Below are 18346 nucleotides of genomic sequence, written 5' to 3' on the forward strand. Positions count from 1 at the left end.
TTAAAACAGAGGGAGCCATTAAAGTAGTAATTAATTGCTACGTAAAATGGTTATCGGTTGAACTTACTTATTAAGAACATTTGTAGTCCATTTATATTGGCGATTTCCTTGAGAATGAAAACAAGTTACACAATTTAATACCCACAAAAATTAAGAAACAATGTACAATATTTGTAATTTAACTGATGAGTTATGATCACTTACTAACTTGCTGGAAGAAATTGATAATTGTGTTTTTGCAGCACTTCCTTCTTTATTATTGTCAAAACCTTTATTAATGTAACTTCCTTCCGCAAAACCAGTTTGTTAAAGCAAACTGTATTCTTGCTCCTCCAAATAACCTAGGAAACACTCACCATGATTTATTGCTGCTCCGTATGACCTTAGGCTCAGCCGGTAAACCTTCCTTAACCCTCCATCGGGCGCTTAAAATTAGAAACACCATCAGGCGCTCACGGAGGTTTCCTCCAGGTTAGTGAATAATGGATATTATAGTCGTTTAAATTGTTTTTATTTTTTTAAATATTCATACTGATTTAATTACAATGTAATATATTCATTTTTAGAATTTAAATAAAAATTACTCTCTTATGTAATGAATTTTCCACATAAGAATTTCGAAATTTAAAAAAATGTTATTGTACAGTAACAACATGATTTATTTTAAGGAATAATGCAATTAATTGTAAAAATGTTTAACCTTCTGTAATAATATATGGAAATTAACTTAGTTTTTAACTTCTTACAAAAACAACTTACTTCAATTCTTGAGATATTATACAATTGTAATGTCAATTATTATTCTAAAATCAAAATTTATTCTTTACTAAAAATTTTTTAACACTACACAAAGTTTCAAAACATTTTCCTTCTGGTTCTTATAACGACAATGTTCACTCCATAAACAGTACTGAAATGTTCCCTAGGACACGGGTACTGTACTGACAAGTCTCTCGTCTTCATTCTCCATTTCACAAAATTCAAATAAAATATATTGTAAAACTTAAAAAGAAACCATCACAGGTCAGACATTTAGGCGCACACGGATTATTACTCCATAAAAACTAAACACTATAAGGCGCTCACGGAGATTTCGTCCAAGGACTACAAACACGAGATCGGGCGCTCACGGAGGAATCATCCAGTCTCGCACGGAAGTAGACCTCATACTGACAGATTTTGACAAAGATAAGCGGGAGGCTATTGTTTCGCTTCTCCGAAAGATGCTCGTGAAGTACACTGCAGGACACGACTGCCAACATCAGAAAAGTAGTACCATTTTTAATAATAAAAAATACACAGAGGAAAACTCCGTTTAGCGCCCGATGGAGGGTTAATAATGATAGGTGGGGTAAAGGATGTTTCCGGGAAAACAAAGGAGGGTGTCTAAAAAGAACTGTATAAAAACACTTGCTGCTAGTAAACAGGCAGGAGGACAGTTGCAAGGGTACGTGCTAAATGCATCTCTCTGTGTGTACACTGCACTTATTTACTCATTACACTGCCACAACCACCCCTTGTTATTTTAAACATTATTATCTCACATTTTATCTACAAATCCTGCATGGCGGTTCTTTAGGTATTTGCAATTAGTATTATTAAAACCCAATTAAAAATTTTTTAAAAGTAAAATTGACATGAAATTATACACAGTTGTTTTTAATTTGCATTGACAAATACAATTAATATTTTTTTACTAACAGTGAAGATCCCGATTAATCTGTAAGACGATTGTTCCATCCCTGGAAAATTGGGAGTTGACTGTATGTAAGAGAACTTTTAAATGCAATATCATATTCTATTATTCAAAATTTGGAGGTTAATATAAGATCTGAATCCCTTAGAGGCTTCCAAATTTGTAAAACATAACAAAAAAGTGTGTTTTAATTAATTAAGTAATCTTTTACTATGTGTGTATAATACATGGGAAAAATGCATTGTATTAACTGATAGTTTGGCTATAAAATAACGGAAATCTCACTCTTATTTTATTTTTCTAGAGTTTATTATGTCTATGTAAAAAATTGTTATTTACTATAAATCTACATGCTGTTTACACACTATTAGAAAATTATATACAGGCTTTCAATTAACAATATCTCTGCTATGTAGATCCAAGACAACACAATTTTTGTGCACAAAAATGTAAGTGGTTTAAGTTAATGGCAAATTAAATTGTTTGTAGAGGTTAATGTATTTATTGGGAATGTAAAAAAGGGTTTAAAAATTAATCAAATACAAGTTTTATTAAGGTATCTTGAATTCTTCTTCATTGGCCATGTTGAGCACAATGGCTTTTGCCAGTACAATAAAGGGCAACCATGTCCTAGAGGTAGGTTGTATTGTGGTTTTTATTACGTTTAGGTGATAAGACAGTTACCAAAACAAAAACAAAAAGTAAGCTGTATAACAGGCAGTAAAAATTCTGTTACTTAAACTTACAAAGGCATTTTAAATGCATTTATGTATGACCATAACTAAATGTTGTATTGTATATCTTGTGTTATTTGTCAGTAAAACCTTATATTGAGTAAGAAGGCATTACTTTTTAATACCCTTCCAATCTTGTGCTTCTTGAACATGCTTTGAACTCTTTGTGTATTATGTGATTAAGTAGATGAAATGATAAAAATTATGTGCAACTACAGTAGTGATAACATGTTAAAAATTTAGAGATCTATAACACCTCGAAAAATGTAGTTTAATCTGTTGTTGTAAAGCTTATGTAGTAAATACAATGTGAAAATTGCTGCACCGCTATGTATGTAAAGCTATAGAATGCCAATTTTCTTATTTTTTATTATAAGTCATATGAAAAAATTCTTTTTGACTTGTTTTAAAGGCAAATGAAATAAATGTACATCATACGTACAATATGTAAAATTCAGATTAAAATAAAAATTAAAAATCACCTTAAACAGTTACATTTCCATGGAAACAAAAAATTTCTAGTCTGAGGTGAAATATTTATTTTAACAAAATCTAGAAATTTCAATACTTTTGAGATAAAGAGCATTTAAAATCATGCAAAATTGTGTTTAGTAACCTAATATTACACTACAAACAAAATTAGAAAAAAAAAAAAAAAAAAAAAAAAAAAAAAAAAACAACGGGTGTTTATGTAAAATCATGCTTGTTACCAAGTAATTTTATCATAAAACATTACTTACTAATATGAAACTCCAAACATAAACAACTTGCCCTTTTAGGCAATTCAATTGTATGTCAAAGTTCACAACGAATAAAAATGCGGAACTACACAACATAAACAATGCTCTGCTATTCGTCAAAGGTTAATGTTTAGTTCCATGTTTTGGCCTTTGTATGATGTCAGGCAGTATTGGACAAGTTATAAACATACTAGTACTTTTAAATAAATAGAAATGATCTCGCTCAGAGATTCTAGCACTTTTTTTGCGTAAATATAAATCGTCTCAGAGCAAAACTCTCGGTGCTGAAAAGTATTTTTACTTTGTTTCATAACAAGATCCCTGGCACTAAAAGAGTTAATGGCAAGTTTATTGAAAAACCATTCATGTATGTAACTTTTGATGATGAATTTATTTACTTATACTTATTAGATTAGTTTTTATAAACACATCGGAGGTAGAAAAAAACAGCCTCTTATCTACAAAAAGTAGTATCTACAAATAGTAAGACGCTCTATGTGATAACTAAAAGACTCTCGAGAAGGAAAGCCTTTGCGGACAGTAAACCTATTAAAAGTAAAACAGGAGATTTGTTGGTGACAGAAGAGGCGCAGTTAAAACGGTGGAGACAACATTTCCAGGAAGTCCTAAACCGCACTGTAAACCAAAATGATGAAGAAGATAGAGAGCAAGATGCAAATGTTGCAATGGTAATGAACGAACAGGTTGGAATAGAAGTGAATGCACCAGGGGAAAGGGAAATTGCTGAAGCTATCAGAAAGCTGAAAAATTGTAAAGCCCCAGGAGAGGATAATATCCCAGGAGAGTTTTTTAAAGCTGAATGCAGATGAAGCAGCACTTTTTATCCACCCCCTGATAACTGATATCTGGGAGAATGAATATGTGCCAAAAGATTGGAATACTGGTCTTTTGGTGAAAATACCAAAGAAGGGGAATCTAGCAGATTGTGACAACTGGAGAGGAATAACTCTCACATCGGTCCCGAGCAAGATACTTTGTAGAATAATTCTAAATAGAATAAGAGAGTCTGTAGATGACAAGCTAAGAAGAGAGCAAAGTGGTTTTAGGGCAGGAAAATCTTGTGCAGACCAGATCAACACACTGAGAGTTATTGTAGAACAATTTACAGAGTATCAAGCAACACTATACCTTTCATTCATAGATTTTGAAAAAGCATTCGATAGTGTGGATAGAAGGAGAATATGGGAGGCAATGCAGACGTTTGGTATTCCCCAGAAAATAATAAATCTAGTTAGGGCATTGTATAGTGGTCATTCCTGCAAAATAGTGCATCATGGTAAAGTTTCTGAACCATTTCATGTACTTTCAGGAGTTAAACAAGGATGTATTTTGTCTCCTATTCTCTTTCTTATGGTTCTTGACGTTGTTTTGAGAAGGGCGCTTAACAGACCAAGAGGTATACAATGGAGGTTGGCAGAGAGATTGGAAGATCTTGATTTTGCAGATGACCTATGTTTCCTTTCTCATACCTTTGGTGATATGCAGAGCAAGTTATATGACCTCAGATTGGAAGCAGCTAGAGATGGGACTCAGAATTAATGTTAAGAAGACAAAAGAAATCCGAGTCAATAGTCAAAACCAGGAAAATCTCAAGATCGGGGATGAAAGTGTTGAGAGAGTTCCTAATTTCTGTTATTTGGGAAGCATGATAAGTGAAAATGGTGGTGCAGACGAGGACATAGCCAGCAGAATACGCAAGGCAAAGCAAGCCTTCTCACAATTGTGGCCTATTTGGAGATCGGCAATAATAAGAAAAGGCACTAAGTTACGGATTTTTAATAGTAATGTGAAGTCGGTTCTCCTATACGCCTGTGAAACATGGAAGGTAACTAAACGGCTCACAATGAAGATTCAGGTGTTTGTAAATCGCTGCCTACGTAACATTCACAGGATATGGTGGCCAGATACTGTGACAACGAGGAACTATGGCGTAGGAGGAGTGGGCAAGAACCAATCGAATTGACAATCCGACGCAGAAAATGGGGCTGGATAGGTCATACAATGAGACGAGACCATAACAACATAGCTAGACATAGTTTTGATTGGAACCCTCAAGGCCATAGAAAAAGGGGCCGCCCAAGGATGACCTGGAGACGGACAGCAGAAAAAGAGTTGAGAACTGTAAGAAAAACCTGGCAAAACGTGAAGCAGATGGCTGAGAACAGAGAGGAATGGCGTGACTTTGTGGCAGCCCTATGTTCCACCTAAGGAATAAAGGAAATAAGTCAAGTATCTACAAAAACATGTTTTAATGATTGGTTAATTTGCAGACTACTTTCTAATCAGCAGTCAATCACTAATAGATACAGCACTCATGGCAATGCATGAACATACATAAAAAAAACTTCATGCAAACAAAATATTATTTATAAAAAAAAAAAAAAACAATAATTTGTCAATCAAGTATCTATTTACTGTTTTAAAAATACAAAGTACAGCAAACAACTTTTAAGCAATTCAGTAATTTGTTACTGTCAGTCAGCCGATAATTACATTGCAGTTTCCTGTAGATTCGAATGTCAAGTCATGTCAATCGATTCTAGAATCCAAATTTCTGTTGAAGACCATGGATTCGACTTTGACAAGTAGACTTTAACCAAGATATTAAAAGATCCTCTCACCTTTAAACTAACATTTTTGAAGGGAGAAAAGTTTGGTGTCAACAAAATTTAAGAAGTAATACTAATTAATGTTTATGTAGTAGTAGAAAATTCCCTGAGCGTAGCAACCCTGTTAAGTATTAAATTGTCCCAAGCATCCACCTTTGGCACAACTAAGGCAGAGCACAAATCACCAACAAAGTAAACTAATTTAAATACAGAGGAAACACAATCATGATATTTTTAGGAAGCAAAGAAATTATGTTGCTGACATTTTTATGACAGAACAAATGACTGAGGACAGCTGATCATAGTCTGGTCCTCTGTTTGCTGTGTGATCCTACCTCAGATCGTCTCATGTGCACAGCCATTTACGAATGACACATAATGGCATTGGCTACAAATTAGTTAAATATTTATATACAACTTTTTTCTTAACTAAAAAGTTTTCAAGTTTTTTATATAACCAATATTTGTACTTTTAACAGCTTCCTAGCTTAAAAAACAGATGAGGTAGAATAACATTGGACAAAATTTTCTCTGTTTTATAACAAACAAAAAAGTTCTGCTGATATACACACTTATTTTGGATTATAAAAAAGATATTTAAAAAATCTTAACTGTATACATATTAAGTTTTTATTCTGAATTGATTGTGGAGGCCTTCCTTGCCTAGAAGGTCTATAAACATTATCTAATTTATAGAAGCTTATTTAACTTGAATCACAAGGATCAGCCATTTAAAAGGTGAATACAATAAAACGATACTAAAGTAATATTTTATGCAATGCATAGTAGATGCAGCAGCAAGCAGACTCACTGAACAGCGTCTACAGACAGGTGATGATGCCAGAGCGATGTAACATGTGTTTGAAAAATAGAAAACAAATGGTTGTTCAGGGTTCTACTTCGTCTCTCATAAAAACAATTCAAATTGGTGTGCCACAAGGCTCAGTTTTTAGGTCCTTTTTTATTTATCGTTGCAGTTAATGATTTTCCTTTCAATTTACCCTGTATGTCAGTTTTGTTTGCTGATGATACTACTCTTCTAAATCACCATAGTACACTTAATGGTTTAATAAAAATACAAGAAAATGCAATGAAGGTAGCAACTGAGTGGTTTCAGGCTAACAGGCTTGTTGTAAACAATAGCAAAACAGAAAAATATAATTTTTTCAATGGACCATGTATTTTACAAATGTTTTAAGTCTGTTAAACTATTAGGAATCTTTTTAGACAGTAGACTAAGCTGGGAAAGCCATATAGAAAATCTTTGTACTAAATTGGCGAGAGTAATTTTCCTATTGCGCAAATTGAAACTCTGCATCACCGAAGAAATGCTAATAACCTCCTACTATGCCTTTTTCCACTCCCACTTAGTCTATGGAATTTCTTTATGGGGAAATAGTTGCCATTCAAATAAAGTGTTTGTCTGGCAAAAAAAAAGCAATAAGAATTATAAAAAATCTTAATGAAAGGGAATCTTGCCTGCAAGCTTTTTAGGGATTTAAATATCATGACATTGCCTTGTTTGTATATATATTATTGTTTACTGGATGTGAAAGCAAATCTGCAAAGTTTATACTGTTAGAGAAACCATACATACTTATAAAACTAAAAAAAAGTACATGTTAGAGCTGCCAAGGACCAGGCTTGAAAAAAACAAAAGGTAGTCATATCTATATGAAAATAAAACTATTTAATAAATTACCAAAAGGAGGATGGATTGTAAATATAAATAGGTTTAAACGAGTTGTAAGCAAATGGCTTTAAAGAAAAAGCATTTTACTCTGTGAATGAATATTTGGCCTGTGATATTAGTTCTTTAAGTTTATAATTTTGTCTAGTCAAGTTTTAAGTTTTTTAACCTTTATTTTATAGTTTGGAGATTTTATGTTTTAACCACCTGACTTACATATTTTAAATATTTATATTGTTACATTTTTCATTGGGTTTTAATTGTATGTGTTATTTGTGTTTCTTGTCCAGTCTGTGTTTTTTATATATCCCTACAATGCTTTCTTATTTCTTAAATAATTTTATACAACCACTCTCTATTTATACCAATTATTAGTTTTGTAAGTTCCTATATCTTGCAACATTCCTGTTAATTTTAAAATAAGTCTCCAATTATAAAATTGTTAATTTTTTAAGTATTACTGCCCAATAATGTGACGAAGTCTATTGTAACTAATTATGTTACTTAATGACTAATAAAGACATCTTGAATCTTGAATCTTGGTAAAACCTAATACGCTAGAGGATTTGAAACAAAATTTGTACTATATAAAATGTAGCCAATGCCATTATTTGTGGTTTTATGTGTAAGGCAAGGTTGTACGATTTACAGTTCCTGAAATACTAGCATTTAAAAGAGATAGTTCACAAATTATGACTTTCAGAAGAGGGTTAACAGAATCAGGGTTAAACAAGCAAAATTTGCAACCTTTACTAGATTTTCCCACTATTATTTTGTTTGAAATCTATACTCAGACTAAAACCTGAGAACATTTCATTGAAAAAATTTGAATCTATTGAATTTTTTCACGTTGAAATGTTATTGCTCCATGCCTTATGTAAGCGCCCCCATTTGTCAGTTAATTTCCTTTTCTTAACTTACTGTAATGTCAAGAATAAATTAAATTAACCAAACCCTGAGGTTTTACTAAAGATGAGTAAAGTTATAGACATTATGTTTAAGGAATGAGGCTTTAAAATAATTAGCCGTTTTAGATACCATTTAATATTAAATCCATAATATTATTAAATTATTATATACATTAGAATGTTTAAAAATCAACAACAACAATATTGAGGAGGCCTTTGTGTTTGCTGTGTACAAGGTTCAGGCTCGGATAGACTGCCCTCCTCCCTCACCAGCACTCCCACTCAATCTCAGTGCAACTCTTGTCCCAGAAGCGACAGCTAGACAAATAATACAGAAGTGATGTAATATTATAGTAGTAAATGTCTTACATTTCCAAATATCACAGTCTACTCTGAATATGTATGTTGCTATTTTAACGTGATTAGACAAAACATACAATTGGAAAACTATCACAATATTTTAAAATTTCCCTACATGACAAAGGATTGTTTAGCTGTATTAAAAAAATGCAAATAAAAGGTGAAGAATAGTAATATATGAAGAATACATAATTCATTACAGTACATTTAATAATGATGACTACCATTAGTTTTATCATTATCAGAAGAATTTTGAAGGTCAGCACAGCAATGACAACAATAGTGTCAAAATGATTGCGTTACAGTCACTGTTAAATCAGGCGACAATCTTTTATTATATTTCATAAAAGGTTGTTTTTAGATACGATAAATTCCTTAATATCGATGGAAATTATCTTCAAAAGTAGATAAAAATGTAGGCTTTCATATAAAAATAAAATTATTACAAAAAGTTAACTCGATATTTTAATACATCAAAGTGGTATTTACTTAAAAAAACATATGTCATATTAATGTAGAAACAACAAAATACTAAGAGAGTATTTAAATGGAATCTACCAGAAACATTAAGAAATACAACAGATACAGCTAAACAAAGAACTGGAGATGCACCTTAGTGTAAAATCTAAGCTTTAACAAAACTTCCCTGCAGAATAATACTTGAAATATATATGTAGTTTTTTATTCTTCTTGCAACTTTGGGGCTGGTGCTAACTATACAACTAGTTTTATAACTTTTTATAAGCTAAATCAAGAGATAATTGCTTATCAGAAATTTCAATACCAATAAGGAATAGTTTAGTTCATTGGGAACACATATTTGTCAGGGTTAAACCCTGTTTGATGGTTAAATACGTCTTAGAATTGGAGATGACATACCCACTCAATATCAGTCACTAGCTACTACAGACTGAACTTAGAGGTTCTCAAAATGAGATATAAGAGCATTTTTGGGATTTTATTTATAGAAAAAAGAGTGAATAGTACTATCCATAAAATTCTGAATCTAATAATATATATGACTCAAACAGCACATTTTCTTTTTATTTCAAAGGATGTTTCACATGACAAATTTGCTTTTAAGAATTGTAACAATTTTAAAAGATCCAAAGCAGGGGATTTAGTTCAAAACAAAAAATTCTTATGGGGATATATAGTCATGTGGATTGAGAAAACGTAATAAATAAAAGTATTTTCTGGATTATTGATTAGTTGTACACTGTGTGAACATATTTCAGCAAGTATTGTTCATCTAAACATATTCACTATTAGGGACAACAGACAAAAATAAATAAACAGTAGTATTTTGTAAGATGTAGACTTTATTTCTTATTTTGATAAAACAATTTAAGTGTTTAATTCAAAAGTGGATTTAAATATTGGTGAAGCAATATTTTGACATTGTTCATTCTTTTAAAAGTTGACACTTAAAAAGTTTGTCCCTTCAAATCGAAAGTATTTAGACCAGCAAGTAACGTAATTCAAAAGCAATTTTATAGAAAGTATCAAATAATTGAACAACTGAAACTGTGTCTGAAGGATGTTACTAACCTGTTTGAGGAATTCCTTGGCATTGTTGAGTGTGGAGGCTCCATAGATTACCCGCTTGCTGCCCGGTGTTGCTGCCACTCCAGCTTTGCTCTGTCGGCATATTGTACAGGGATTACATGAGGGATAGCTACGCCAAGCTCAGACTGAATTAAGTAATTTATTCATTTCATCAAATCTTATTTGATATTTATATGACCACTACATACAACTGATTTTGTACCATAACAAACATGCATACAGTGCTTTAGGAACATAAATGTGAATGCTAACACATACTTTTAATAGCGCTACAAGACAATTAGACATTTTCAACAATTATCTCAACAATATAGCTCAGCTGTATCAGTAACAAAAATAAACTCTTTATATCACCTTATAAATATATATAATCTATTAAAAACTGCAGCAACTAAGAAGATTATACAACAGCCATCCTTAAACTACAAACTGTTACTGTTAATACTAGAAGCTGATACTGCAAGCTGTTAATGTTAAGCCATTGAAGTAGTAGTTGTATGAGCCTCTGCATGCCTGGTAGCAGCAATTAATTTAGGCGAAAATGTCAGCGTTTAGTTGTACCTAATAACTATTTTTTGAAGATGATAGAGCAATGAAGTTTGAAACATTGTTTAAAGAAACAATATGTTTTCTTTTAAAACTTGTAGCTGCATAAAAAAATATTTTTTGCAAAAAATAAATCAAAATAAAGAACCCACAAACTTTTTTAAAGTGAAACATTTCAAAACTGTGCATTTAGCATTGTTTTTTCAATAGTACATACAGTTTTTTTACACAGGAAAAATAATTAACCGTATATATCTAAAAAAGAATTTAAAACAAACAATCAAATTAAATACTCACCACTGTCTTTTTTTATTGTTCCACACAAACATTAGTAGCTATGGTAACTATATTGTTCTATGGTAAGATTCATAGTTCACGGCACAGGATGCAGACAAGTCATATTTATATTAGATATTAGAAATATTAGCTAATCTCTATTCTCAGGTCTGAGTCGTCTACAACTAAATTAGTGAAATGGTTTCTAGATTGGGGTATAATGCAACCTTCAAAGTTTTCATCACTATCAGTCACTTGAAATATACTCGCATAATCACTGTACAAAACTTTGTCAACTTCAGAATCACACAAGTTTTCACACTTCATCATTAAACATAACATAAACAAACAGTCAGAGAACACAGTGTACAAGATGAGCTATCAGCGAAACAGACACAAAATATTTAAAAAAATCAGGTTAACCACAGCATGAAAAACAAAATTATTTATTTGTTTACAGCGTCTAAACACTTATTACGAGACATACCGACGATATCTAGTGGAAATACAGTAAAGTACATGAACAGTGTAATGCCAACCACGTAATCAGCGCATGACTCAGCGTTCAGTCCCGGCCGAGCACCATATAACCAGCGTGTTTAACCTGCACATTAACCTCAATTGGTTAATACTAGAAGCTGTTAATGTTTTTAAAAAAAAAACCTAAATAAGATTCCTCCACAATATTCGTTATTAGGCTAAATAATATTCCCTCACAATAAGCACTGTGTTTATACAAATATTTATCAACATTTTAACAAAACATTACTTTTATGTTTTAAATAGCGGTAGTCTTAGACAAATCCCACGATTAGCTTACATTTGTCTAATTGAAACTTTCAGGAAATCCACTGGTTGTGAGACTTAAATTTAGTAGCCAAATTTATTTCAGTTTCTGCAATAGAAAAGTTTTTCAACATTTGAGCAAAATTATTATTCTAACTTCATATTTTCAATCTGATATGGTAATATACTATATAAACCATTAACCTGAAAATAAATGTTTAAACAAAACACTATATTTTTGAATAAAATTGTTATTAAGTTACTTATAAAATGCTCACTCTGGTGTAGTCAACGAGATTCTGGTACTCAATGTAGTTTCCCCCTCCAATAACGAACACAATTGCTTCTGAGAATGGAGTTTTGTTCTTGGGCACTTGGGACACATCTGCTGAGCGAAGCTGCTTGGGGTCAAAGTAACGATAGTCCTCTCCTCCCCTCATCTCCATCAGTTCATCCACAATACGCGTGACTGGCAGATTCTGTCCAACAAACAATTATTGGATAGTGGAAGAAATTTTCCAATGATATCCGTGGCACAAATGGTTTGGACAAAGCACAATAACTAAATACAACTAACTAATTTAACTTAATACAACATCTTGTATCTTGGTTCTCATCACAGCTTGGTTTGATAAAGTTTTATTCCAAAATTGAAGTACAAACATATAACAGTACTATATTGATTAATGTAAAAAACAGTTGAACATTAGTAGGATTAACTCACACTTTATAGTTCATGTTCAGTTTTATACCACTGACTCTTAATCAATACTTAAATAACAGTTTGATTGTATTAATACGCATTACTGTATAACTATTAATACTGTAAAATATTGTATTAATATTTTAGTGCTTTTACAATAATTATAAAATAAAAGAGCTCCTCAAAATCTATAAATAAAAAATAATATTTTTATAAAAGAAAGTAATAATTAAATTGTTCTTTAGTCCCGCATATTTTCACTTACAAAAATAGTAAATTAATTAAAACAATATCATTAAAAACGGTTATAAACATCATTTTAGAAAATGAAGCTGTCTTTATCCTATTTACAAAAAAAGAAAAAAATAGTAATTCATAGTAAAATTATTCAATCCATATTTTTTAATAATGAGTTTGATATTGAAAATCTTACTAGATATATAATTAACACTTCACTAACAGATAATTGCCTTTCAAAGTTTTGTTCAATGTGTTGTAGCCTATTCAGTGAATCGTCCACCACTGACCGGTTATATATTAGAATTACCATAATTATTGGGTAATAGTACCCATTAGGTTAATATCCTAAATTGAAATTGAAGTTTGTTCCATAATTGTATCTCTCTTATTGTTTGAGATGTACTATGTAAAACACAAAAACGAACGTTTGAAAAACGATTTTTTATGTTTAACATACAATTAATTTGTAAAATAGGTAATAAAACCATAAACTGTTACAGTGAAACTTGTAGAAAATTTAATATTGAAGAAAATTATGTACCATAAGGCAATGTATTTTGTCAAAAATCATTAGAAAAAATGCATTCGTCTCTAAATCCCTCTTCCCAAACTCCCAGCAAATGATCATTTAACCTCGGGTACTAAATTATGGGTGAAATATTTTGTTGGCCGTTACTCAGTATCAAACCATTTCCAGACCTATGTTTATATGAACTTTATTCATTATTTTTGATAGTACAATAAGCTCAGAAAGTGCCGGGTAACACTACCCGAATCACCCTGTATGTACTCCATTGTGTAATGGATACCCGATGTCTACATATTATATTATAATTTTATAGTAAATTAAGTAATGGATACAATAATAAGCCACTGTAATCTAATATTTTACCAAATTATGTCAAATGTTTTTAAAACCCCTCAATTAGACAAAATACACATACAGTGCAACTCTAAAAAGTTGATGAAAAAGTAATTTATCAATAAAGTCACATAAACAATCCAAGAGAAAAGTATGTAAGGAGAGTACTGACATGCCGTTTGACGACGAGGTTCTTGACTCCCTCCATGACGAAGGATGAGCCTTGAGACACCAGCTTGGAGAACATGCTGACAGTCTTGGTGCCTCCTCCTGTGTACTGGTTGGGGTTGGCCGACATCTTGGCGTATGCTCTCAACACAGACATCACTCACTTAATGTTATTTGTCATAAACAAATATTTAATTTTTCCAACTCTTTCCTTATGTCAACAGGCTATACTCACCTACAGTGAATATAAAGGCACTATAAATAAATATAAGGTACATGAAGAATAGGTATGTGATACCCTTACAGATATAACTAACATTATGTAAACAGCCCATTTATAACTAGAACTAGTATTAATCCATAAAGCACCATATAGGTGTTGGCTTAACACTCATTAATGACCAAAATATAAAAATTACATTTTCTCAATATACACTTATTTTATTTTTCTATGCAAAAAAAAAAAAGAAAAGAAACTGCATCTTCACACCGTTCCCACAAGTTACAGACCATAACACAACAGCTCCTCGGGATGGCAGTAGCATACGCATGTACGTGCTTGTGGCATTAAGCAGTACTACCAAACTACTGCCTGTGAAACAAAAGTCGGTCAAAAAACAAAAAAGTACTGAAGCATACCATAGCAGACAAACTAAGGTAAATATATAAGTGGTTATATCCACGGCATTGCAAGTGTTAATATTTATAGTTATTCAAAAATATTATTAGTGCTTTTAGTGATGAAAAATCAATAAAAAAACCTCTAGTTGAGTTAGCTTATTTCTGTTTTTGTCACAGGTACATTTTATTAGCAACATCTAAGCACACTGATCATCTAAAGTTCATGAAAACTGCATACTTATAATTACCATTACTACTTAGACTTGGGATTCACAAGAACAGTATCAAGTTTTTATAATAATTTTATCATTCCAATGTGTTTAAATTATGATCAGTTTTATCTATGTTCAAACACTAATTAATCGTACATTATGGCACACTCAATTACAATATTATTATATTTAAACAAAAGAAGTAATTTTTTAATCCTTCATATTAATGTTTAATATTTTCACAATTGTTAATTTAAATCGTATTAAAATTATTTACCTTGTTTAGCACTAACCCTTAAACCAATAAAGAAAATGTGACCTTGGTTCAATTAACTGTGCTTTTAGAGAGTTATAAAAAATTCTTTTTTTGCCAAAATTAAATTTATTTTCAACTTTTTGAGAAACTATTTTTTCTGAGCTTTAATGGTTTTACAAGTAGACCGTATACGTTGGCACGTCATACGGTTATATCCACATGCCACCCCTCGCATCATAAGATGAAGCGTTGATAAAAGAATAGCACTGCACTTTTATTGATGTTGCAGACAAAACAAAATTCAATTTGCTTCTGCATCTTACATAATTCCAATTGATGGTTATTAATCAATACATTTATGCATTCCTACACATTCACAGCATTTTCGTGAATTAAAATGTACACAAACTAAAATTAGAGAATACGATATTCCCCTATGCTGCATTTAGCACAATTTCAATAGTACGGACTTATCCATATGCCGCGCTTTAGGGGTTTGATAGATCTGAGATAAATGATGAGCATCAAAAATATAAAACATACAATAAACATGTATCTATCTCACTTTTATGAGCTCTATTATTTTCCTTCTACAAACATAAATTTTCACAATTATGTCTGATGTGATACTCACTTCCAACGCTTTATATAGGCCAAAGGTCTTAGGTCACAGCCAGCAGCCTCTAGAGCGGAACAGTAGCGATCATAGTCCACCTACAAACCACCAGATATTGTTACACTCAATGGATGTTACATATTCTTAAGTCATTAGCTGAGCGTTAGCGAAACCTATCACTCAAAGTAATGTCCTTATTGATTTTTCTCCAATCTTTTAATGTTGCAGATGGGTTACAAACGTCTTATTCCACAACAGTTAATGTTTCTAACCAAGCACAACTAATAACACAGAGTTAAAGTGTCTTCGGCAGAACATTGAAAGTAACACGAAATTGAAAACGGAGAGGATCCCTTCTTGTTAAATACAATGGAATGGGTATAGTGGGAATTTTCAATTTCAGCTATGCTACCTTGGAAAGTAATTTTTGTTATTAGGTGGGTTTTAGACATTACCACTCCAAGAGATTATGAATAATCTTGCGAGAGAAGAAGAAAATGAGGAAAATACTTTCACATCATGTTTTATGTCAATCGCGTCAAAAGTTCAAAGATGGCCGAATGTCAAATTCAAGGAAATATTCGAGAAACGTCAAAGCTGAAGCCATTTGGCGATTTGTTGTGGGTGTCAGTCCACAAATTTGGCTTTCTACACCACTCACGTACAACACCATCACTCATAATGTTCTCTCTATAAACACTGTATATTCTTTGATGGATTTCTACTGCACTAGTCCCTTCTGATATCTGGAAACGAATAACACTCCTCAATTTACATTTGGCAGGAAAATCAATAGAAGCAGCCATGTTTATGCGACTGCAGCTCAGTGCAAACTAGCTACTTGACCTCAGCAGTGACAAATGTTTTAGTGAGGAGTCAACTAATGCCCACACCGCAGACCTGCTACATGTCTGGCCAACATGGCACAAGATTGGAGGTTGAAAAAAAGAACAGTCCTTGTATAATAAATTTGTTAATTAGTTTTCTGGATTTGTTTGGAGACACGCAAAATATGATTTCGTAGTGAAAATATTTTCAACACTGTTTTGGAGTATTGTTAGAGATGGATTCTTTACAAAACTTAACACAGTCCATCATAGGGAGAAAACGCATTGGTTTATGTCCCAGCCAACAGTTGATACTAAATATAACACAATTGTTTCACTATTGCTGAGTGGATCTCAATATGGCGATTCCATAAATCACTCAAACGTGATGAAGTCTATGTATGCTGCTAGTTCTGTCTATTGCACAATTCACAGAGCGTATACCTAGTATTGTTCTACATGAAACGTTTTAAACGCAATTGTTAAAAACAATTTAACAGGCATCGTCCCTTAGTAACTGTGATTAATCTGACTAATAAAAATGTAATTTGTTTTATATAAACCTCTGACATGGTGTGAGAGCAGATGTAGTAGATAATAAATAGCCTCATCTTGTCCTCAGGACTCCCAGTGTCAGGGTCTGCCAGTATCTCCATGAGAGGTCGGTCCAGTGACTGTTTGCTCATGATCTTCTCCTCCAGCTCAAACAGTGTGTCCAAGCGGCGGGATTTTATGGAGTTCAGAATACCTACATCATACAGTAGAATAATAATAATGGTTATTGCTTGGAAAAATATAAAACAAGACCTGAACAAATAATTAATTATCAAAGATTATTGATATGTTACAAATCCCTTTCATACACCAATGCAAATTAGAATTCCATATTATTGAACCTTTTAAGGATAAACTTGATTGGAGTCAAAACAAGTACCTGACCATCCATAGTTCAGATTATTATCAGAATACTTTTCTACAAATTAAAAAAATAAGCTATATTTTCTTGCAGATAATATTCTTGATTGTTTTACATTAACTTCCCTCAGATAGACTCTTTTCTTGAAAGAAATTATTTTTCAATGTAAATTTGTCTGAAACCCTAAAACAACAACATAATATTTAGTAAAACAAATCCCTTAAACACTCTAATGAAAATGTCCAATTTATCATCAATGTTTTCTGGTTCAAACCCCTTTAAAAATTGCTTCACAATCCCAACTTATTTATATTTTAGCCACTCTATGGAGAGTCATCTTCAGTCAAGACATGTTAGACCAAAACAGTTTTTTTATTAGGAAACAACCGGTTGGTCGTGTTTAATAAATAATATTAACCCACACAAATAGTTGTTTGTCAATACAGACCTGTGGCAATGGTGGTGTGCATGTCAATAAGCCGCTTCTTCTCTAACAGTTGAGGCAGTGAGTTGACAGCTGATGTGAGGCGAGCTGTGTTGTCTGACATCATAGATATGGCTGCATCACTTTCATTGTCCAGACCCTTTGTTTAAGAAAATTTGTCATACATTTTTGAAGCCTTTAACTGTATGTATTAATAAATGTTTGAATGAAGGGGTTTTCCCTCAGGAATTGAAACTGTCAAGATTGTGTCCAATTTTTAAGAAAGGGCCTAGAGATCTACCTGAAAGCTATCGCCCTATATCAATTGTACCGGTACTGTCAAAAATTATAGAAATCTTAGTACATGATCAACTTGTTGCCTATCTAGAAAAATAATAACTATCTTAATTCATCACAGTTTGGCTTTAGGAGAAATAAATGTACCATTGGTGTTGTTGACACATTAATTAGAGAAGTCCTTGATGTTTTTGAGGATGGATCCTTTGCTCAAGTCACTCTCTGTGACTTGAGCAAGGCATTTGACTGCGTTGAACATAATGAACTAA

The 18346-nt window shown here is 32.1% G+C and overlaps 1 protein-coding gene across 1 annotated transcript in view; it reads right to left on the reverse strand.

The window, feature by feature from the left end:
* Positions 1-8511: 8511 nt before the first annotated feature.
* The window catches only part of LOC124356827 (protein sly1 homolog), a 76444-nt gene continuing 66609 nt past the window's right edge, over positions 8512-18346 (reverse strand). The window contains exons 8-14 of the mRNA XM_046808060.1: positions 17805-17940; positions 17004-17188; positions 15632-15711; positions 13913-14051; positions 12214-12414; positions 10310-10399; positions 8512-8716 (exon numbers count right to left, since the gene is read on the reverse strand). Coding sequence (XP_046664016.1) covers positions 8687-8716; positions 10310-10399; positions 12214-12414; positions 13913-14051; positions 15632-15711; positions 17004-17188; positions 17805-17940 — 861 coding nt within the window. The 3' untranslated portion in view covers positions 8512-8686. The remainder of the gene's footprint in view (positions 8717-10309; positions 10400-12213; positions 12415-13912; positions 14052-15631; positions 15712-17003; positions 17189-17804; positions 17941-18346) is intronic.

The sequence above is a fragment of the Homalodisca vitripennis genome, chromosome 3 (genome assembly GCF_021130785.1).
Source record: "Homalodisca vitripennis isolate AUS2020 chromosome 3, UT_GWSS_2.1, whole genome shotgun sequence".
Taxonomy (NCBI): Eukaryota; Metazoa; Arthropoda; class Insecta; order Hemiptera; family Cicadellidae; genus Homalodisca; species Homalodisca vitripennis.